We start from the raw sequence: 22,987 nt of genomic DNA, 5'->3' as shown, positions 1-22,987 counted from the left end.
ATTATCGCTGTTTACAGATGAGGAAGCTGAGGCTCAGTGAGAGTAGTTCTTGAAGTTCCACAGCTGATACACAGCATAATTGGGATTCCAAACACAAGCCCTTTTTCATAGTCCATGCTTTGTTATTGCTGAGAATGAGTGGAGATTGTGGGAGAGTGACCAAGAATACCTAGATAAGCCTGCAGTCCTATCAACAATTTTTACCTAGCTGTAGCCCTGTTTAAGGTAATTTGCATTATGCTTCTTAAACCAGTCACATTGGCACCCACAGCATGCCACCTTGAGCCAAGTGGTGTGCCAGGCACTTTATTATAGACACAAATTACTTTATTCATCATCTTTATCCACAAAGTCCTGATAACTTTAAAGTGGTGTTTTTCAAAGTATGCTCCTCTGACCAACTGCATTAGAATCACCCAAGGAACTTGTTAAAATCAGATTCCAGGGCTTCACCACAAGGGTAAGAACAGTGGAATTTTCATTATTAACAAATTCTATGATACATTTGGACAGTTCTTAAAAGGTAATAAGTCCTTGTTATTAACAAAATACTTGAATCATTACCTTTTAACAAGCCTTTGTAAGTTAAGCATTTTGTATTTAAAATGTAGCTGTGGCTTCCTTTAATTAGTAATGAGTTTAGGGAGATACAGATAGGAAGCTGGAACTCAGTGCAGGGCTTAGTTGAATGACTGTTACCTGGTACCCAGAGACATTTGAAGGATTCTATTTTTAGGAGTGACTAGTCGGTCACATCTATGAAATTCAAGATCTGGTATAAATAGTCTGAAATTTGCACTTCAGTCTGGACTTTTGTAGTATTCTATGATATATCAGATAAAAGCCTCTTTTAAAAATTTACGTTAAATATTCATCATTAAATTATATCAGGTAAGATACAAAATTATAGAAACAGATTCATTACCTTTAATAAACATCAGCTGCGAACTAGATGCAATGGTTTACAAAAACAGTTAAGCCGGTGATTCCTGCCAAACATGCAAAGAAAAATTAATACCAATTTTCACAAACTCTTCCAAAAAATAGAAAAAGAGAGAACACTTCATAACTCGTTCTATAAGGTCAGTATTACCCTGACACCAAAACCAGACAAAGACACAAGAATTCACCAGTGAAGGTGGGAGGATTTTAAGCCCAGGTTCCATGCTGGTTCTTTAACTGGGCGGGGTGGATTTCCAGGAGAGGGTAGAGTCGGAAAGCTCAGAAGACCGCGACGAAGACAATGGTGTGAAGGTGGTGGTGATGATAGTTACAGCAGCACATGCACACACACTCGCATCACTCATATGAACACAGATTTGAAATCCAGTAGCGTGTTTTATCAAGCATTCTTCTGTAAGGTAGGCCCTGGCCTTATCTTTGCTGTAGTTACTAATTGTGGTGGATATTAGAAGACATGAGAATTCAGTGTGTTGCAGATGAACAAGAACCAAGACTTTTGGTCCTGTGTCAATAAGACTTCCTCTCACTGCCTTCTTATTTTCTCTTCTCCTCTTCATCTCCCTCAGCCCACTCCCCTCCCGGCAATGCCCTCACTGTCCTTCAGTAAGAGCTCCCTCCACACACCACCACCCCTGTCAACTTATCTATAGCCCTGTTTACAAACTTGCATCCAGACCTAGATCTAGTTATTTGGTTATGACACTGCAGTTTTTGTTAACCCTTTGACAAACAAGCAGGTGATAGCAGCTGTGGAATAAACTTTTTCCAATCCCTTTGACCTCAAAATAAAAGAATATAAGAATATAAAGTCAGTCTTTTGAGCAAAAAAAAAAAAGTGTACTTCATATGCAGGATGCCAAAAAACTCCCACCCTGAGCACCACTTTTACTGGCGCAAGTTGACCTGTGAAGTCCCAAGCAGAGACACGATAGAAAGACCCAGGCTTGGCAGGGGGCGGTGGCTCATGCCTGTAATCCCAGCACTTTGGGAGGCCAAAGTAGGAGGATCACTTGAGACCAGGAGTTGGAGACCAGCCTGACCAACATGGTGAAACCCCATCTCTACTAAAAATACAGAAATCAGCCAAATGTTGTGGCACATGCATGTAATCCCAGCTACTTGGGAGGCTGAGGCAGGAAAATCACTTGAACTCAGGAGGCGGAAGTTGCAGTGAGCCAAGATCGCACCACTGCACTCCAGCCTGAGTAACAGAGCAAGACTTTGTCTCAAAAAATAAAAACAAAAAAACGAGAGATGCAGGCTTTTTGTCCTCATGAGCCTGAGTCCCACTTGTTGGCTCTGTGACTTTAGGCAGATCTCTTTACGTCTCTGAGCCTCTGTGTTCCAACCTGTAAAACAGGAGTAGTAACTTCTATCTTGCAGGGTTGATTTAAGATTACATTAGATCAAGTGTGCAAATCTATTATTAAAGCATCTGGCACATAGTAAGTTTTCATTCATTGTAAGTGTAACTTTTACTTTCAACAAATGCAGCTCATCAGACATAATTGCAAGGTGATTTTACTTTTGCCTCCCACTATCCCTTTAAATTTATTCTCCAGGTCAAGTTCTTCCCCTCCCCTTTCACAAAATTTTGGATGAGTCTCATAACTTGTACAATATTTAGGGAGGTCTTGTAACTTGGAAAATGTCAGCAAATAAAAGTCCTCCAGTAATTTAAATGTTCAGTCCCGTGTAATAGTCAAAGTAGTCAGTCTATTTTTAAAGTGAATGTTTTTCTCCCTCCTGCCGTTCTGGCGTGCTGCAGAGGAGATGCCTGCAGTGGGCTTCTACTGCCCTGTCCTCCCCTCCCCTAGCTCCTCACCTTTCCAGGGTTGGTATTCAGGGAGCAAGGGCGGGGAGGAGGCGAGCTCTCGCCTGGACCCGTGTGGCCACGGTGACTGCTCTCCCCCAGCAGGTGTTTAAGGTGGAATCTTTCTCTTGCGGGCGCTTTGCTGGGTTCTTTGGAGGCCCCACCCATCACTTTGGATCTCATCCCACAGTCCCTTGATAAATGTGAATCTCTCCAGCTGCTTCCATACTCCTTTTTCACCCCCAACATCCTGCAGTCCCTCCAGCTTCTTTCTGGTGGGATCTGTTTGCCACTTCAGCTGGCCCTCTTGACCCCATCTGCTCCAGGAAAACAGCACTGTGCATTCTTTGCTCCAGCAAACAGAGTACAAGCCACCCCCAACACAACCATTTCTCTCTCCCTCTGCTCCAGGATCAGCTAGCCAGCTGTCTCCTGGGCCTTTAGGTCTCTCAGATGAGTCAGCTATGGCTCCAGCACAGCCCCTGAGATGTGGGTGTCCTTGAGCCTCTCTCTTGTTTTCAGTAGAGGAGAGAAGTAGCCCCGTCACAGCACATAGAACTCTTGCCAGTGTCCTCTCCCTCCACCATTCTCAGCCTTTCCTTTGAGGATCCTGCATTGTGACCTTGTGCCCACTTTGGTATTGTCTCAGTTCCTCAGCTGAATGTTCCATTTCAGTTCTGGGACACGGCTCTTAATTGTAGTATTTTTGTTTAATCCTAACATCTCTACTTATTGCTGTCCAAGGTCGAGACACGGAACCCCCTCAGATCCTGTTTCCTCATCTGTAAAACAAGGATGATAATAACAGTGTCTACTCCATAGGGTCTCCATGACGATTAAATGAGATAGTGAAAAAGTGTGCCTCATACAGTTTCTGGAACCAAGAAGCTTCTCTGTCATCTACCTTCACAGTCGTCACCATTAGCATCAGTAGTCTCAAAGCAAATCCGTTTCTCACTGGGACGGACCCCTTGTTTTCAGGTCCTTTTGTTACCAACCCTCCCTCCTCCTACTGTTTGGCCAGAGCACACACACACAAAGACATGTACAGACACGGATGTACGTGCAAGCACAGCCACATGTGCAGAGCAGAGGCCGTTTAGGCATGTCTTTGCAGCTGACGCTTCCACACCCAGCACTCTGGTGCCCCTTACTAACTGGTTTATCTCTGCACACTGCCCTCCTAGGAACCTAATTAAGTTGTGGGCCTGTGTGAGGCCAGCTGCTGCTGGACCATCAGCATCTCTCTCCCAGGACCCCTAGGTCTCCCCAGATGGCACAGAGTTCCCTGGGGCAGAAAGACAGGCTAATCCCATTGTTGGGAAGTCAGGTGCAGAGTGTCTGTGTTGAATGATTACAAGCATGAAGATGATTTTTGAATCTCACAGAGGGGTGCTCTGCATATTTCCTCTCTGCTTTCAGCCATTTCCTGGGTTATACACAGTTTGGCTCTGCTCCAAAAAGAGAAAATGTAAGTAATAGGACAGTAGGCCTGTTTTCAATTTGTAATGCATTTTTTTCTGCCACCATCACAATTAGACTTCACTCATTGCCTCATGCTAGCGGTTACAGCCCTGCTCTGGGCCTCCTCAGCTCCCTCTTTTTCCCTGGGTTATAGCATCTCTGATATCAAATGACTCAAATCATTTATTTTCTTTTTCTGCCCTTCACTAGCTTGTGGGCTTCTTGTCTTTTCTTCCCAGGGCCTGGATCATAGTCTCTCTGAGGCCCTAGATAAGTAACTTCACCTCTCTGAGCTTAGTCTCCTCATCCACAAAACAGAAAGTAATAGTGCCTACCTCAAAAGGTGCCTACCTCAAATAATGAATGCAAAGCACCTGGTACACAGTGGGCCCTCAGTAAAGGGTGCCCATGTTATAATTGCTGCAGGCACTCAATAAATGCATTAAATAATTTATTAACAGAAGTGACACTAAGTTTGTAATTAAGATTATTATTAAATAAAACATACATGAATCTGCAGCCTCTAGTCTCTCCCTATCCCAGCCTCTTATTGTCCCAAAGTGGCCTGAGTCACCAAAACAAAATATCTCCCAGGCCACATCATCACGTCACTCCTCTGCTCTGAGCTCTTGAGTGGCTCCTGCTGCTTCCAGAGTCAAGCCTGAGCTCCAGTGTGTGGTCCCTCCTCACCTCTCCACCTTCTTTGCCTCTATTGGCCTTCATATAATTCTTAGCTATAAAATGAAAGTGTTCAGATGTCTGTCCAGCTCTGCTACTCCGTGATTCTTAGGCAGTCATATTCACTCAGCAAGCCTTTTCTCAGTGCCTGCTCTGTGCTGGGCTAGGCTCAGATACGCTCCCATCCTCTAGGGCATCCAGTTCAGAGAGGATATATGCTTGTCAAGAGATGACTGCAGCAGACTGGGATGCCGTGTGGGAGCTGGAGTGAGAGTTTTCATCCAGTCTTGGGGGTCAGTGATGGCTCACAGAGGTGACACGTGTGAGGTGAAGCAAAGAGCATGGGGCAAGGCCGGGCACGGTGGCTCAAGCCTGTAATCCCAGCACTTTGGGAGGCCGAGACGGGCGAATCACGAGGTCAGGAGATCGAGACCATCCTGGCTAACACGGTGAAACCCCGTCTCTACTAAAAATACAAAAAATTAGCCGGGCGCGGTGGCGGGCGCCTGTAGTCCCAGCTACTCGGGAGGCTGAGGCAGGAGAATGGCGTGAACCTGGGAGGCGGAGCTTGCAGTGAGCCGAGATCGTGCCACTGCACTTCAGCCTGGGCGACAGAGTGAGACTCCGTCTCAAAAAACAAAAAACAAAAAACAAACAAACAAAAAAAGCATGGGGCCTGGGAGAGCATTCTAGAAACAGAGCAATATAAGCAAGTGTGGATAAGCTGCTCAGAGGACGAGAGTGGGAGGCAATGGGCCTACAGAAGTGGGCTGTGCTGGACTGGATCCGTGGTCTGGCTGAGGAGTCTGGCCTTGATCCTCCAGAGGCAGAATTAGCAGAGGTCTTTTAATCAGGCCAAGCCTATTTTCAACCGTGGCAGAAGTGTGCCTCCCTTTTGGTAGTGTAATTTGTGCATGTGATTGGTACTAAGTTTTATTTTGATATTGAAGTAAGAGAAAAAAGTTTTGGGATTCTTTTTTTGTTTTTCGTTTGTTTGTTTGTTTTCTGTACAGAAACTGATTACTGTAGAAAAGTAGGAAAATGTCAGATCTGAAGTTAATGGTTCATGCTTGAATTTGAGTTCTGGTCCTCCTGTTTGTTAGCTGTGTGCCCTTGAGCAAATCGCTCACCTCTCTGGGCTTTGGTTTTCTCATTAGAATGAGGGGAAGTCCCCGCCTGGTGGCACTGTGTGGGGATTGAGGGCATGTTTGTGCAGCATCTGGTGCACACTGTAGGCCCCAATATCCTCTTCTCTTCTGTCCCCCTCAGTCCCAGGATGCCAGCCTGATGACCTGCACAGCTGACAGATAAAGAATGCAGGGTGCTGATGCGAAGGAGGCTTCCTTTGAAATATTAATTACTTCCCCCAAAGACTAGGTGTTTTCAAGGGCTTTGTTTACCCAGCTGAATGCACATGACATGACGGGCTTGGACCTGCCATCCTAGGCTGCCTGGAAAATGCCTCTAAAGATGACTCCAAGCACTGTGGCTGTGTTAATGAGTTTGTGGGGATGATCTTCCTGTGAATGCTGGGAGGGAAGGATTGCAGAAATGTCAGTGCCTCCCCTTCCCTGCCTGAAAATTCCTACTCTTCTAAAACTGCCCTGAGATTCCTTGGCGAGGCCCTTGAACTCCCAGAGCACCTGCTCTCCCCAGGTCCTGGTGTGCACTTTTGTTTTCTTTGTGTTGAGGGAGGCTTACTGCCCCACTCAGCTGAACATGGTGAGAGGCCAGCTCACATCTTCATATTACTCTAGGATGCATCCTCAATGCGTGTTGAACAGAATCGCTGGCAGAGGCCCAGCGGCATGAAACAATGCTTACTATGTAGGCTGAGCACCTGCTATGTGCAAGGTGTGTTCAGTAGGCACTTGTTGTCCATTGGAATATGGACGTGTTGTGCAGGTGATCATGCCTTTCGAAAGAACATGGCTATTCTCCTGATGGGTCCATGCTTTACGCTGACTTGTGCCCTTAGCCTCTTTCTCTCTACTCCTTTTTTTGGGCTATATTTAAGTTGCATCTCGGGTAGAAAAGGGAAGCAGAAAATTCAAGGCGGGGCAGTTCATGCAGACACAGACTAATGAACGTGCTTCAAGCATCTACAAGGGAGCTCGTGGAGCTTGAGATATGGAGTTGGATGGGCCTGGGTTCTAGTCAGGCCCTCACTGGCCGTGACACTTCAGGGAAGACCTTGAACGTCTCTAGGAGCCAGGGGGCCTCCAGCCTTACTGGGCTGTGCTGAAGGTGAGAGAATGAGTGCATATAAGTGCTGCCCACCCCTCTGGCATGGAGAGGAATTAAGGAAGTCATGCAGCCGCCCTGAGCAATTGGCCTCTGAGGTGCTGGCCACAGCACATCCCTGTCACGCTGGGTCCCGGCCCAGGCAAGTTTTATGCTGCAGCTTCATGATGAAATTCCACATCCCATTTTTGAGGAAGCCCCTCTGGATTTCATGGCCTGAAAAACAAGTCTCACATTTTCTCAGACACTGACACCTCTGAGTATGTCTATTACTTCTAGAGTTAGCAGGTTGCTGAAAAGCTTGCTGAAAGTAAAATTACAATGTGAAAAAGAAAGAAATATATCGAAGCCAGGGAAGGTTAGTTGGGCCTGGGTAAATGAAGTCCATGATTCACTCACCAGACTGCCCACCCACAGCTGGCCCAGCTGCACATCCCTGACGTACTCCAGAGCTCTGGCCACTGCAGGTGAGACAGGGTGGGCAGCTGAGGGTCTCAGTGTGGGCAACGGGGCTTCATCAGCATCACTTCCAGGGAATCAGTAGCAACAAGAATCAAAAGCAGCACAAAATGCAATAGAAGTGGTATTTCATGCCACTTTCATCATGGATGAATTGCTTGAACCCAGGAGGCAGAGGTTGCGGTGAGCCGAGATAGCGCCACTACACTCCAGCCTGGGTGACAGAGCGAGACTCTGTCTCAAAAAAAAAGTAAGACAAAGGTGTTTATTCATTGGTTAAGTAACACTGACTTGAGTGCATGCTGAAACGTGCCAACCTCCAAACCAGACACCAGGGATGCACAGATGGGTCAGATGCCACCTCTGCTCTCCTAGGCCCCACAGATGAGCTTAGAAACAAATAACAAAGATCACAGTATAAGTCAGACAAAGAAGGTGGGCATCAGAGGAGGCAGGGATCACCCCCTTGCAAAGGGAGGGGTGTCAGGAAAGGGGATGTTCCAGCTGGATTTTTAAACAGCTTTATTGAGGTATCATTTACATAACATAAAATGCACCCCTTTTAAGTGTATATTTTCATGAAATTTAGTAAAATTATACGTTGGTGCAATCGTCTCTGAAAGACAGTTTTAGCATCCTCCCTTTCACTCACAGGCCTCGGCAACCACTGGTCTTTCTGTTTCTACAGTTTGCCTTTTCTAGAATTTTCATATAGTTGGAATCATACAATATGTGTTATATTCTGTTAGCCTTCTTTCATTTAGCATGTTTTTAAGAGTCATCCATATTGGTTCATTTCTTTTTGTCGCTAAGTAGTATTCCATTATATGGATACACTCATTTTGTCTATTCATTAGTTGATGGACATTTAGGCTGTTTCTATCTTTTTCTCAAAAATAAATTGACTATATATGTGAGCCAATGGTATGATGATAAATGTTTAATAACTTTTTCCCACTTTCTGGAAAAAAAAAAGAAGGGCCTTATTTGTCTTATTTATAGTGTTAGCCAATTTCCTGATATGAATACTGTCACATGGCTGCTTTCAAGCTACCAATAGTTTAACAATCAGTTCATCGAATTCCTGAAAATTTAACAATTATTGCTGTAAGCCAGTGTGAGCCAGCTTTAGCACACTTCTGCATGCAAAGATCTATTTCTAAACACTCTATTCCGTTCATAGATCTATGTGTCTATCCTTATGCGAGTAACACACTGACTGATTACAGTAGCTTTATAAGTTTTGAAATCAGGTAGTGTAAATCCTCACACTTTTTTTCTCCTATTCAAAATTGTTTTGGCAATTCTAGATCTTTTGCATTTCCCTGTAAATTTTAAGATCAGCTTGTCATTTTCTACAAACAGTCCTGCTGGGATTTTGATATTAGTTGCTTCGAATTTATAGATCAATTTCTAGAGCGTTGCCATCTTAACAATGTTGAATCTTGCAGTTTATGAATATGGTGTATCTATTTATAGTATTTCTTCAATCTCTCTCAGCGGCATTATGTAGTTTTCAGTGTACAGCCATTGCATTTCTTTTTTTACATTTATTACTGGCTGAGTGCAGTGGCTCACATGTAATCTCAGAACTTTGGGAGGCCGAGGTGGGAGGATTGCTTGAGACCAGGAATTTGTGGCTGCAATGAGCCATGATCATACCCCTGTACTCCAGCCTGGCTGACAGAGTGAGACCTTGTCTCTTTAAATTAAAAAATAAATTAAAAATTAAAAAAAAACCTTATTCCTGTTGTATTCTGATTGATATTATTGTGAATGAAATTCTAAAATTTTATTTTCCCATTGTCTGTTACTAGTATGTAGACATACAATTAATTTTTGTGTATTGATCTAGCATCCAGCAATCTTGCTAAACTCACTCATTTTTTCTAGTAGCCTTTGTTGTTTTGTTTTTGTTTTTGTTGAGATGGAGTCTTGCTCTATGCCCAGGTTGGAGTGCCCTCGGATCACTACAACCTCCACCTCCTGGGTTCAAGCGATTCTACTGCCTCAGCCTCCCAAGTAGCTAGGATTACAGGCACCCACCACACCACCTAGCTAATTTTTGTATTTTTAGTAAAGATGGGGTTTCACCATGTTGGCCAGGCTAGTCTCGAACCCGTGACCCCAAGTGATCCACCCACCTTGGCCTTCCAAAGTGCTGGGATTACCCGGCCAATTGCCGAGTATTTTCTAAATGCAAGATTATGTTACATGCAAATAATGACAGTTTTGTGTCTTCTTTTCTAATCTGTATGCCTTTAACTTCTTTTCTTGTTTTATTATACTGACTATGGCTGTCAATACAATATTGAATAGAAGGGTTGAAAATGGGCATCCTTACTTTGTTCCTGATCTTAGAGGGAAAGCATTTGGTCTTTTACCATTGAGTATTATGTTAGTTGTAGGGTTTTTGTAGATTTCCTCTAATAAGTTGAGGGAGTTCCCCACTATTTCTAGACTGATGATATTTCTCTTTCTTTCTTTCTTTCTTTCTTTCTTTCTTTCTTTCTTTCTTTCTTTCTTTCTTTCTTTCAAGTAAAGATAGGGTTTCATCATGTTGGCAAGGTTGGTCTTGAACTCCTGGCCTCAAGTGATCTGCCTGCCTTGGCCTTCCAACATGCTGGAATTACAAGAGTGAGCCATCACGCCCAGCAATATTTCTTTTTATCATGAAAGGGTGTTAGATTTTGTCACATGCTTTTTCTAAGAATATTGAGATGATCATATGGTTTCTGTTCTTTATTCTGTTACTATATGATATATTATCCTAATTGATTTGGAATGTTAAACTGACCTTGTACTCCTGGGATAAACTTTACTTGGTCATGGTGTTTAAATCTTTTTATGTTGCTGGATTTGATTTGCTAATATTTTGTTAAGAGTTTTCACATATGTGTTCATGAGGAATATTAGCCTATAGTTTTCTTTTCTTGTGATGTCTTTGACTGGCTTGGTATCAAGGTATCAGGGAAATGCTGTCCTCTTAAAATGAGGTGAGAAGCATTCTCTTTTCCTCTATTTTCTTTTTTTTTCTTTCTTTCTTTCTTTCTTTTTTTTTTTCTCTTTTGAGTCAGAATCTTGCTCTGTCACACAGGCTGGAGTGCAGTGGCACCATCTCTGCTCACTGCAACCACCACCTCCTGGGTGCAAACCATCCTACCACTTCAGCCTCCCAAGTATCTGGGACTACAGGCATGCGCCACCACACCCAGCTAATTTGTATGTATTTTTGTAGAAATGGGATTTCACCATGTTTATCAGGCTGGTCTCAAACTCTTGGGCTCAGGTGATCCACCCACCTCGGCCTACCAAAGTACTAGGATTACAAGCTTGAAACAATATGCCCAGCCTCTTTTTCTCTATTTTCTAAAAGAAGTTGTTAGGATTGGTATTTATTTTTTCCTTAATGTTTGATAGAATTCACCAGTGAAGCCATCAAGCATCGGACTTTCTTTGTGTAAAGATTTTAAGTTACTAAGAGATATGCACATCAAAACCACAATGGGATACCATCTCATGGCAGTCAGAATGGCAGTTATTAAAAAGTCAAAAAATAACAGATGCTGGTGAGGTTGTGGAGAAAAAGGAATGCCCATACACTGTTGGTGGGAATGTAAATTAGTTCAACCATTGTGGAAGACAATTCCTTAGAGATCTAAAGACAGAAATACCATTCAACCCAGCAATCCCATTACTGGATATATACCCAAATGAATACAAATCATTCTGTTATAAAGACACATACACGTATAAAGACACAGCACTATTCACAATAGCAAAGGCATGGAACCAACCTAAATGCCCATCAGTGACAGACTGGATAAAGAAAATGTGGTCCGTATTTCTTTTTTTATGTCCTTTGCAGAGACATGGAAGGAACTGGAGGCCATTATCCTTAGCAAACTAATGTAGGAACAGAAAACCAAATACTGCATATTCTCACTTATAAGTGGAAGCTAAATTACGAGAACATATGAAACCATAGAGGGGTACAACACACACTGGGGCCTGTCAGAAGGTGGAAGGTGGGAAGAGGGAGAGGATCAGGAAAAATAACCAGTGAGTTCTAAGCTTAATACATGGGTGATGAAATAGTCTGTACAACAAACCCCTGTGACAAGTTTACCTATGTAACAAACCTGTACATGTACCCTTGAACTTAAAAGTTAAAAAATAAGTAACAAATGAAAAATATATGTACAGATTAAAAAAAAAGATTTAAAATTATGAATTCAATTTCTGTACCTGATATAGGTTTATTCAGGTTTTCTATTCTTGAGTCAATTTTTTTTAAAGCAAATAAAACATTCATTCAGATTTTTCTCTTTTTTACAAAAACGTCCATACATACACAGGGTATGGTGTGTCCTAGGAAAGACACACACTAACACGCACGCCTCACTCACGGACACACTTGCGCACACTCCTCACGCACACACTTTCCTGCTTGGCCCCAGGCCTGGACCTCCAAAAGCCTTAAAGACTTTGCTAGAGCAGCCTCCCCTCCTCTATGTTTGTATCTTCTCTCCCACCCTCTCCCCCTCAGCCTGCTTAGTCCTTTGTGAGGCAGGAGTCAGAGCTGTGGTGGGGGAGGCCCCAGAAACAGAGAAGGCTCACGGATCGGGCAGCGGCCGAGGGGTCCCAGGGATATGCTCTGCTTCTGGGGGAGATGAAGGATTTGGCACTATTGGATCAGGAAGCACAGGACTCCCAGAGCACCTGTCGGCTCCACCAGGGCATCAACAGGAGGTCAATGTAGGGGGGCCTCTGGCCAGGGCAGGGACCAGATAGACGTCTGCCGGTCTCGACTGTCAGGGAGCTTTGTCTCAGTACCCAGTGGTGTGGGGAAGCTTCCAGAGTCATCTGAGGAAGCAGGTGAGAGGGACTCCCCCTGCACTCAGGGATAAGAGTCTTTTTTTTTTTTTTTTTTTTTTAACAATCTCACTGTGTCGCCCAGGCTGGAGTGCAGTGGCATGATCTCGGCTCACTGCAACTCTGCCTCTCAGCTTCAAGCAACTCTCCTGACTCAGCCTCCCAAGTACCTGGGATTACAGGCGCCCACGACCATGCCTGGCTAATTTTTGTATTTTTAGTAGAGATGGAGTTTCACCATGTTGGTCAGACTGGTCCCAAACTCCTGACCTCAAGTGATCCTCCCACCTCAGCCTCCCAAAGTGCTGGGATTATAGGCGTGAGCCACCACGCCCAGCCAAGAGTCAATTTTATAATTTGCATCTTTCTAAGAATTTGCCTACTTCATGTGTATTGTCAAACTTATTGACATTGAGTTGTTCCCAGTATTCCCTTATAAAACATTTTAAGGAGTAAATTAGCATGGTTCTCAAGAATTCATAAAATGATGTTATTTTTAGTGCCAGCTTTGTTTAAAACATATTAAGTACTTTTTTCAAAAAAAAAAAAAAAAAAAGCAGAAACAGGTTTATGGAGTACTTCGCTAGATGTACCATACTGTGTCCTTGGCAGTTTTTACAGAGTTTACTCTCAGAACTCTAGGTTACCCCACTAAAGGAGCAGCACTCCCTCCCACCTTTCAGGGCTTATCTCCCTTCAACATTTCCATTTCCAGCCTAGGGAACCATCTTTCTGCAAGGACGGACACAGATCATTGGGGACCCAGCTAACCAAAAGAGCGTAGCCTTCTCTCCTCAATCTCAACTGATAACTCTATGGCTTTGTGGCACAACCACCTCAGCATTCCTAGGACTGATAAACCCTGACAGTGATGGGGAAATGGTTATGGGGAAGTTTTCTTACAACCCTATCACTTCTCATCTATCTCTTATTTTTTTCTACTTGAGGTTTATTTGTAAGTGTACTTGTCTTAACTCTCACACTCCCCCACTCTTATCCTCCACCTCGGCCAACTGTAGGTTTTCTCATTTTGCACCATTTTTCTTCCTACGGTTTCTAATAAATACTGCAATTGAAATTAATTTGTGTAGAATCAAACTGACTCCTAATTTGAGTTTTTGGGGTTTTTTGTTTGTTTGTTTGTTTGTTTTTGGAGACAGAGTCTTGTTCTGTTGCCCAGACTGCAGTGCAGGGGCATGATCTCGGCTCACTGCAACCTCTGCCTCCCAGGTTCAAGCCATTCTCCTGCCTCAGCCTCCTGAGTAGCTGGGATTACAAGCACCCACCACCACACCTGGCTAATTTTTGTATTTTAGTAGAGAGGGGGTTTTACCATGTTGGCCAGGCTGATCTTGAACTCCTGGCCTCAAGATATCCGCCGGCCTTGGCCTCCCAGGGTGCTAGGATCATAGGCATGAGCCACCGTGCCCAGCCTAGTTTGAGCAGTTTTCATTTTTAATTGTCCATCCTCATGGTTTTATATACATTGTTCCTGTGGACTTTCTTTGAATGAGACACTGTTTCCCAGATGCACAAGGGCCTCTAAGCTGCAGGTCACCGATAACTAGACTTAGATAGCAGCTATATGCAGAATGAGCCATTTACCTAGTACAGGGGCCCAAACCTTGACACCTATCATTGCCAGATGTTACTAATCTTTCTATGTAAGAGAGAGGGAGCATTCTTTTCTATTAATTATCTACTCAGATTAGCTTCAAACTTTTCTTTATATACTTGACCATTTTTTGTCCAAGTATGTGCTTTCTCATTTTATGAAATCATCATCCATGGTATACCTGTACTTACTGGATATTAATGGATGAGAAAAATGATCCTAAATAATTAGAATACTGTCATTCTCAATGCAATACTTTTTTCTCCCTTTCACACAAAAGAAACTGAGAACTGTGCACGAGCATGTACACATACATAGATCTTCAAGCTGCTCTCTTGGCCAGGTCATCTCTGGCCAGGAAAAAGCAATCTTCCACTACATTCTAAAAGGAGACAGAAGCTCTCTACACCACTTGCAGCCCTCTAGGCCCCAGGATGTTCTTTGTTTTTAATCTATAGATCCTGCTTCCATTAACCACATCCTGACAATAGCTTGGCAACTGACAGCATTCAGCGACTGCCTCCATCAGAGTGCACAAAGGAGACGGCTTCCCTTCTTCAGGAACACTTTACAATAACAAATGTAGACAAGATTTTTGAACAGAGACTTAACATGTTTCCATGGCAACATAAATTACCTACAAAAATCTGTAGGAAAACTAGACCCTTAAGACTTAAAAGCACTGTCTTCTTCCTTCGTAAAGCAGTCGAGGAATGTCAAAAAATTTTTATGAAGAAGATGGGGAAAGAATTTTATTTTCCCAGGATTTAGATACATAATAAATAATAAATACTTAGACACATAATAAATAAATTCCTCTTCCCTTATGAACAGAGAAATGGGATTTTTGTGTAGCCATAGTTGTCAGCAATCCATTATTCTAAGTCTCTACTTTTATCAAGAAGTGATTTGTACCGATTAACACATGTAAATGTTCTTCACAGCAGTAAAACTTGTTCCTTATATAATTATATTTCCTTGTTTCTTGTAAATGTCAGTGTTTTTCACATTAGCAATGAAAGCACAGGCTCCCCTCTGTTCTTTTACAGTACTTTCCAGGGCCAAACCCGCCCACCCCGCTCACTCCTGTTGCCTCCCTCCCTCCCTCTTCTGGGGCCTGGCCTCATCAGTGACAAGCTGTCTTCGGGCTCTCCATCTATAATTGCTCTTTCAGTATCTCCCCTTGAATGACTGCAAGCAACTATGCTTAAGTGGAACAAGGTCTTAAAAAGGGAACATCTGTTTATAGTGGGTACTCAGTATTGGAGATTCAATTAATCAGGCATTCATTGAATGCTACTTTGTTCAAGTCTAACTTGAAATGCACTCAGAAATAAGCCTGGCGCTGGAAGCTGCTGCCCAAATTTTGCCCACTCTGGGCACCAGAACGTTGACTGCAGCATTCAGAAGTGTAACAATAGCTGTCACAGATATTTGATTATGTAATTGTTGATCTCTCCCCACCTGACAACAAGGTCTGTGGAGGCAGGGGCTTCATCTGTCTGTACACATTGCATTTCTAGCTCCATGTCTGGAGCACAGAAGAAATGCAGTAATTTTTCTTGAATAAACGACTCTGTAATGAAAGCCAAATACATTTATTATGCGCGTGTCTACCATGGGCTTTGTAATTCTGATATGAATGTCCAGGTCCTCTTCAACTAAAGAACTGCTTTACATTCTTTCTCATTTAACCCCTGCATCAATTCTATGAGTAGGCCGTGTATAAATCCTTTGCAAATGAGTTCACCAATGTTCAGAGCAGGCAAGACCTGGCCCATGGCTTAGAGCTAGGATGGATGTATCTCACTCCAGAGCCAGTTCTCTTTCTAGTAACTTGTCATCATCATCTGGCCCAGGTTCCATGCTTCTTCTCACCCTGTTAACCTCTGTCTGCACTTCTGAGAAGCTTGCATGTGCTGTGTGCTCTGAGACGTCATTTTCTTCTGTGATGGCCTATGTTTCTTTTTTCTGCTTATGACCTGGATCCAAGGCAGTTGCATCGTTATCAGCTTTGCTGCACTGGAGGCTTTGCTACCTTCTAAAGAAGGCTGCAGACCATTCACCCTGTTTCTTACAACAGAGCATGACTTCTCTCCATTAAGGTCATGCTGCAGCTCTGCTGGAAACTTGAACTTCTGTGCTCCACTTACACCAGTATTTTCTGCCTTGCTAAGATGACACAAGTGTTTTAAACCCTTTTTGATGAGAAGAGAAAATTTTCTGATTGGGGTTTGTATTAGAATTTGTTGCTTGTAACAAATTACTCCAAAATTTAGTCACATAAATGGCAATAAATATTTTTGACCTCATAAAGTTTCTAAGGGTCAGTAATCCAGGATGGCTTAGCTGGATGGTTCGAGCTCAGGGTCTCTCAGGAAATCATGTCAAGGGTGGTTTGGGTCTTCTAGGACTTTTCACTCCCATGACTTTCAGTAGGAAGCCTCAGTTCCTCCTGACACGGGCCTTTCCACAAGGGCTACTTGAATGTCCTTATGACATGGCGGCTTGCTGCCCCAGAGAGAGTAATCCTGGAGAGAGTACAAGGAGGAGGCTGCAAAGCCTTTAATGATCCACTCTCAGAAGTTATGCACCACCACTCTCACCATCTTCTGTTTGTCAGAAGTGAGTCCCCAAGTCCAACCACACTGAAGAGGAAGGAATTAAGCTCTATGTAAGGTAGAAGTATCAAAGAACTTGTGGGCATATTGTAGGAAGTTATATGGATGCCATGAGATGTTGCATAGCAACTTTAGACCCCCTCCCTGGCTGGAGCAGCCACGGGGAGGTGGGAGCTGCATTCCACATCCCTGTCGTAGACATGATGAGACTTACATGGATGCAAAAGGACCGCCTTTACTCTCAGGGATGGCACAGTCTGGAAGGGAAGAAAGTCATCTACACAGGTAGCTTGAGGTAAAATATAGCACATTGCATGCTACAGAGAGGTGCAGGTCACAGAAGGAACAGAGAGACCAGACAGGAGGAGTTGAAGGTTGAATGTTGACTCCTCTGAAAACTTCGCCTGATCAGCAAGATCCCAAAGTCCTGCTTTGGCAGCTGCTCTGAATGTGACTATATGGCTGTTCAAAGGTTCTGGAGGAGCAGCCCAAAAGAATCTTGCCTACTAAGTCTCCATGAGATGGCTCAAACTGGGCCTGGCTCTGCCATCCCTTAGTAGGGGGTTGAGGGCTGGCCCAGCCTTCTCTCCATAAATTTTCCCAGCACAAATAAGCCATCAAAGAGTCATTTAAACCCAGATCTGAATATATCGATTGAGCCCACTCATCTGCAGTTTACCCACCCACTGGGGGTATCATAGCCCCAGACTCTCCTTCTGCCGCTGCAGGATTGTATATGAGATAGGTCATGTTTCAAGGCTCAAATAACAGGGTCCACCAGAGGCTCTGTTGTGGAGGGGACAGCAGGCCTTTGGTGATGCACTTACAGAGCACCCTGTCCCTGTGACTTCTACACATCACAATACTAGAGAAGCTGTGGCATGAGGAGCATCTCTGGGATGTCAGGAGTAGAAACTCACAGATATGGGACCCTCCCAGTGTGCCCAGGGCCTCACTGTGGTGTACACCCAGGCTGACTGAAGGGAATGGCTTTCTTGTGATTACTTCCAGGAGCCAAAGTGGCCATGAGCTTGAAGGACACCAATACAAGCTTGGGTCACACATCCACCCCCAGGTGTGAGCTTTGGAGTCAGGCATTCCCATGCCACCGAGAAGCAAGTGTCTGCCCCATGTAGGGCAGGGAAGGAAGGGCTCAGGAGGAAGTGACATCAGCTGACCAGAAATAAATCTAACAATAGTTACTAACATTAACTGCCCACTGAATGTCAAGCCCTTAAATCCTGTGAAGAATGTAAAGAAGATACGGAGTGTGGCCCTGTGTGGCAGCCTAGGGTATGGGAAACAGGCAGGGATTGGAGTCCTAGCCCTGCTCGACCCTAACCTGCAGCCTGACATAGTATACCCCTTTGCAGCCATGCAAATGAGACTGGACTCAAGAGTAGGATTCTGTCATAAAATTTGTCTTATCTTATCCCTTAAGAGAGACAAAATGGACTCATGAAAGAACGGAAGAATGTCATGAAACTGCCTGGTAACCACAAAGATGGCCAGTAAAGTAAATGGACCAGGAGCTGAGAGATGGGAAATTTTGGGTTGAGTAACCCAGGAGAGGTTCCTGGAAGAGGAGACCCCTGAGCTGAGCCTTAAAGAATAGGTAGAATCGGGGCAGGCTGATAGTAGGAGAACACCATCAATGGAGAAACAGTGCTGCCTTGCTCAGAAACTTTCAGCATCTTCCCAGGCATAGCACATGCTTCCAAACATGGCATCCAGGCTCTGTTCTGCCTGGCCTCAGCTCCTATCCATCCTGGGCACTTTGCACAGCTTCCAAGACCCCACCCTGCATCCTGAGCAGCCACCTGATCAGTTCACCTGCTGTCTGAACCTGCCATACAGACTCAGACTAGTGTCTGAATTCCCTTCATCTGCTTCTCTGTTGACATCCTTCAGTACCCCTTTCCCCAGTCCTCACTCACCTTCAGAGTTAAGCATTCCTTTCCCTCTTGCCCTCTGAACCCTGTCCCATTTGATTCATTCTGTCTTTTCTTAGGATCACACATGGTCAAGTCTAGATACCTGAACTCTAGACACCTCATCCATGGCTTATACATCCCTGTGGGGCACATTCCATGCCCTTGGCTAGTGTGTGGCAGATGCCAAATGAATGGATGAGTGGATAGATGAATGAATGAATGAATGATCAAGAAAAAATGTAGTTGCATAGGAAGGGAAGATCATGTTACAGGGGACCATGAATTTGTCAAGAGGCACTGGGCATGACAGGGCAAGAGTGTGGCCCATATTGCTCTCAGTCTAGCATCTCAGGGCTGGAGGAGCTTAGGTGCCATCTAGCCTGGTCTGTGTCATGTAAACTCCTCTACAGCATTGCAGGCAGCAGGCCAGGCCCTGCACAGACACCTCCAGTGAGGGCAGGCCAAGCACACTGCAGCTCTGGCGCATTGCCGAAGTGTAGTGGGAAGGCTGTGGGCTGTGGGCTGTGGAGCCTGACTGACCTGAGCTCAGACCCCAGTTCTGCTATTTGCTAGTTGCATTGCCTTATTCTAGCCACTTAATCTCTCTGAGCCTTGGTTACCCTCCTTTATAAAAGGGGCATAATAGTACCTGTTCTCAAAGTTGTTATAAGAACTATAGAGAATATACCAATAAAACAAAATCCTCCAGCTTATAAAAGGCAACTAATGAATGGTAGCTAATTTTCTTTCTATGACATAATAGTTGTTGCATGTGACTGGAGGTTTTATGGAGAGTTCAAAGAAAGTTCTTTTTTCTTTCTTTTTTTTTTTATTTTTTCATTTTTTATTATTTGGCTCATTTTCACGCCTTGACAAAGAAGTTTCTAGGAAATGGAATTTGGGCTTAAACCTAACCATCTGTCATAATTACAGTGAACCTGTTCTGCAACTCATTAAAAAGGTCTCATGTGAAGATGACGTACCAGAGTTGTTCAAGATCAGGGGTTACCAAACTTTCCCACAGGGACATGTCCCACTGATAGTGCTCACAGGTGAGATGCTCCCCAGCCCACAGGGGCCACTGCAGGGATGCAGGAGGCTGCAGAGGCTGGTCTGCAAGAGGTGACCCAGAAGCAGTGCTTAGGAATAGGGTACACATATCTCAGTGCTGGTTCTGGAAGTGGGCAGGGGTGTGACAGAGAATCCAAGTTTCTGCTGTCACATGTTCGGGAGCAAGGTTGTTACTGAATTGGTCCTGGGAGGCCCAGGCCCAAATACCAGGAGCCCATCTAACAGGCAAGGCTTCGGCTCTGAAGGTTAGAGGGAAGGAGGGAGAGACTGTAGCCTCTGGCAGGTAATGTTGGCCACAGCCCCAAAGCCCCTAGGCCTGTGTGTAGGGCCAAAATGGTTCAGAAGTCAGGTCAGGAAGGAGGATTGAACCTAAAGAAGGTGGAGAAGTGAGGAGGAGGGATGAGGAAGGGATCCAAGAACAGCCTCGTTACTGGGGTAAGTGGGATGCCGTGAACAGAATCATGAGGGCCTCAACCTCTTTCCAAAGCCCATTTTCCTCCCAATTTCCATGTCTCAGTGGGGGACTACTGCCCCCCAGCCAGAGCCCTGGCGTCTCCCCAGATGCCCCCTTGACCTCACCTCCCACCGCTCATGAGTTTCCAAGTCCTGCCCATTCTCTCTCTTGACCCAGCACCCTCTTCTCTGTCCCCTGCTTCCGCCACTTCCTAACTGCACAGTCTCCTGCCTGGCCTCTTGCCTCCACTCTTCCCTTCTGTCCGCTGTTCACACTGCTCTCAAAATTCTCTTTCCAAAACTAACCTGGCCACACTCATCCTTGGCTTGAAATCATTTGGCAACTCTTAGTTACAGTGGAGACTGTCCCCTTAACATGGCTGGCAGGGCCTCCATGGCCTGTCTAGCCTCTTATGCCCTTCCCCACTAAATGTGAGCCCAGCCACCCACACTGCCTGCAGGTCCTCACAGGGCCTTTTCCTACTCGCTTGGGTTCCATAGCACCCAGCATCCTGTTAGGCAGACCATAAGCACTCAGTACATATTTTGTGAATAAAGGAATGAATGAATGAATGAGTGAATGAATGAATGCATGAATGGGTGAAAATGAATGATGAGGGAATCCAGGAGGAGAAAATAATTTTTGGCAGTGAAAACAAGATGATTTGGGTCTAGGGACGTTGAGTATGAGTTGTAGGTAGGTGTCTTTTTCCATTTTCTGTTGCCTATAACAGAATATCCGAAACTGGGTAATTTATAAGAAATAAAATGTATTCCTTACAGTTCTGGAGGCTGGGAAGTCCAAGGCCAAGGAGACATATCTGGTGAGGACCTTTTTGTTGGTGGGGACTCTGCAGAGTCCTGAGGCAGCACAGGGTGACACATGGCAAGGGGGCCAAGTGTACCAGCTCAAGTCTCTCTTCCTCTTCTTATAAAAGCCACCAGTCCCACTCCAATGGCAACTCATTAATCAATTACCTATTAATACATTAATCTAGGAATTGGTTAATTAATTCACAAGGGCAGAGCCCTCATTACCCAGTCACCTCTTACAGACCCCACCTTTCAATACTGCCACACTGGGGATGAAGTTTGAACATGAGTTTTAGAGGGGACAAACATTCGAACCATAACAACGGGGCATCTAGGTGGAGGCGCAGGCTGCACTGGAAAGGACAGTCTGAAGCTCAGGGAAGGGTCTCTTAAAAGCCAGTGGTCTCTCTTCACATATGAGCCAGTTCCCCTAGAGAAATACAGAGATCAGGAGGTCAAATAACCAGCAAGCTCAGTATTACCAAATCAGCTTTATCAACTAAGACAGCCTCAGAGCTAGAAGGACATTATAAGGACCTTGTTTGGCCTAATTCTTTCATTTTACAAATGAGAAAACGAATGCTTAGAGCAGGGAAAGGCCTGCCAGCATAAGGCAGTGCTAGCGCGAGAGCCTGCGTGTCTCCATCGCAGTCCAAGCTCTTTCTTCTGCCTCCTGCGGACTCCTTGTTCCTGGTAGTCCTCTCTGAGCCCTGAAGGAGGGAGTCATCAGTGAGGGAGACAGTGGGCCTTGGAAGAACCTAACTCCGCAGATATTCATGCCCTAACTCCTCCTTTCCCACAATGCAGCTTTTTGTGCCCCCAAAGGAGAACAGACCCAATAAAGACCCCAGAAGTCACAGAGCTCATGCATTGACTCTCGTGCACTTAACACACAAGGTAGACCCTCGTGACCTCCGTCAGGAGCTACATTTTTTAACTCTGTTTTGAACATTGTCAGCCATCTACTCTCCAGCCCTATAACAGATCATAAACAGCTGATTAGAAACCACAACAAAAGTTCTTCATTATGAAAAAGGGGGGAAGGGAACTGGCATTCATTGATTTCACAACTCTTTAACTTTGCACATAGCAAACACTCAATATTTTTTTACTTAATGAATGACTGAATGGGTTGAGTTTCTTCAGTCTCATTTTCAAGATTGGGAAAAAGAGCCCTGAAGATTAGAATTGCCTCCCCATGGTCACACAGTGTGGAGCTGGGAGCCTGATCTCTTTCTCCAAGGCACAACTGCTATTGCCACAACCTGACCTGGGTCAACTTTGCAAGAAGGGAGATTTGCACTCTTCCTTATGAAAGAGTGAGGCTAACCCTCCAGCCACACTTCAGTCAATACTGCAAGCACTGATGGAGCGCTTGCTGTGTTTGCAGCCCTGTTTCAGGAGCTCTGCTTCCAGGCAGATGATGCTTCATATCACATATGCTTTCTTTGACTAACAGGAATGAATTCAGGGCATGGACGGACATCAAGCCTGTGAAACCAATAAAGGCCAAGCCCCAGTACAAGCCCCCAGATGATAAGATGGTTCATGAGACCAGCTACAGTGCTCAGTTCAAAGGAGAAGCCAGCAAGCCAACAGCAGCTGACAATAAGGTCATTGATCGCAGAAGAATACGCAGCCTCTACAGTGAACCCTTCAAGGAACCCCCAAAGGTGAGACAGAACTTGTAGGAACCCATCAGCACAGCCTGGACCGTAAGGGTTAACTGCAGCAGAGCATGGGGTGGGCTGCTGTCAAATCTGGCCCAGCCCCTATGGACACCTTTGAAATCCCTGCTTCCTCTAAAGCACAGTGAAGACCACGGGCATCTTCAACAGGAACCTTTGTTAAACTCAAAGGGAATATTTAAGAGGGACATCACCTAAAATAAAGACAGCTTAAAGGCTGGCAGATTTCCAGGGAATTAGCTTCCGACTTTGAGAAATCCAGATAAACAGTAGCAGAAAACCTCACCTGAGCCCTA

General features: G+C 44.6%; 1 protein-coding gene across 1 annotated transcript in view; it reads left to right on the top strand.

Annotated features, from left to right (window-relative positions):
* MAP6 (microtubule associated protein 6) overlaps positions 1-22,987 on the top strand; it is a 79,246-nt gene that overhangs the window by 35,349 nt on the left and 20,910 nt on the right. The window contains exon 2 of the mRNA XM_015115222.3: positions 22,463-22,676. Coding sequence (XP_014970708.3) covers positions 22,463-22,676 — 214 coding nt within the window. The remainder of the gene's footprint in view (positions 1-22,462; positions 22,677-22,987) is intronic.

This window comes from Macaca mulatta, chromosome 14, assembly GCF_049350105.2.
Source record: "Macaca mulatta isolate MMU2019108-1 chromosome 14, T2T-MMU8v2.0, whole genome shotgun sequence".
Classification (NCBI taxonomy): Eukaryota; Metazoa; Chordata; class Mammalia; order Primates; family Cercopithecidae; genus Macaca; species Macaca mulatta.
The sequence above is the reverse complement of the archived record's forward strand: the minus strand, read 5'-3'. Positions and strand labels throughout refer to the sequence as shown.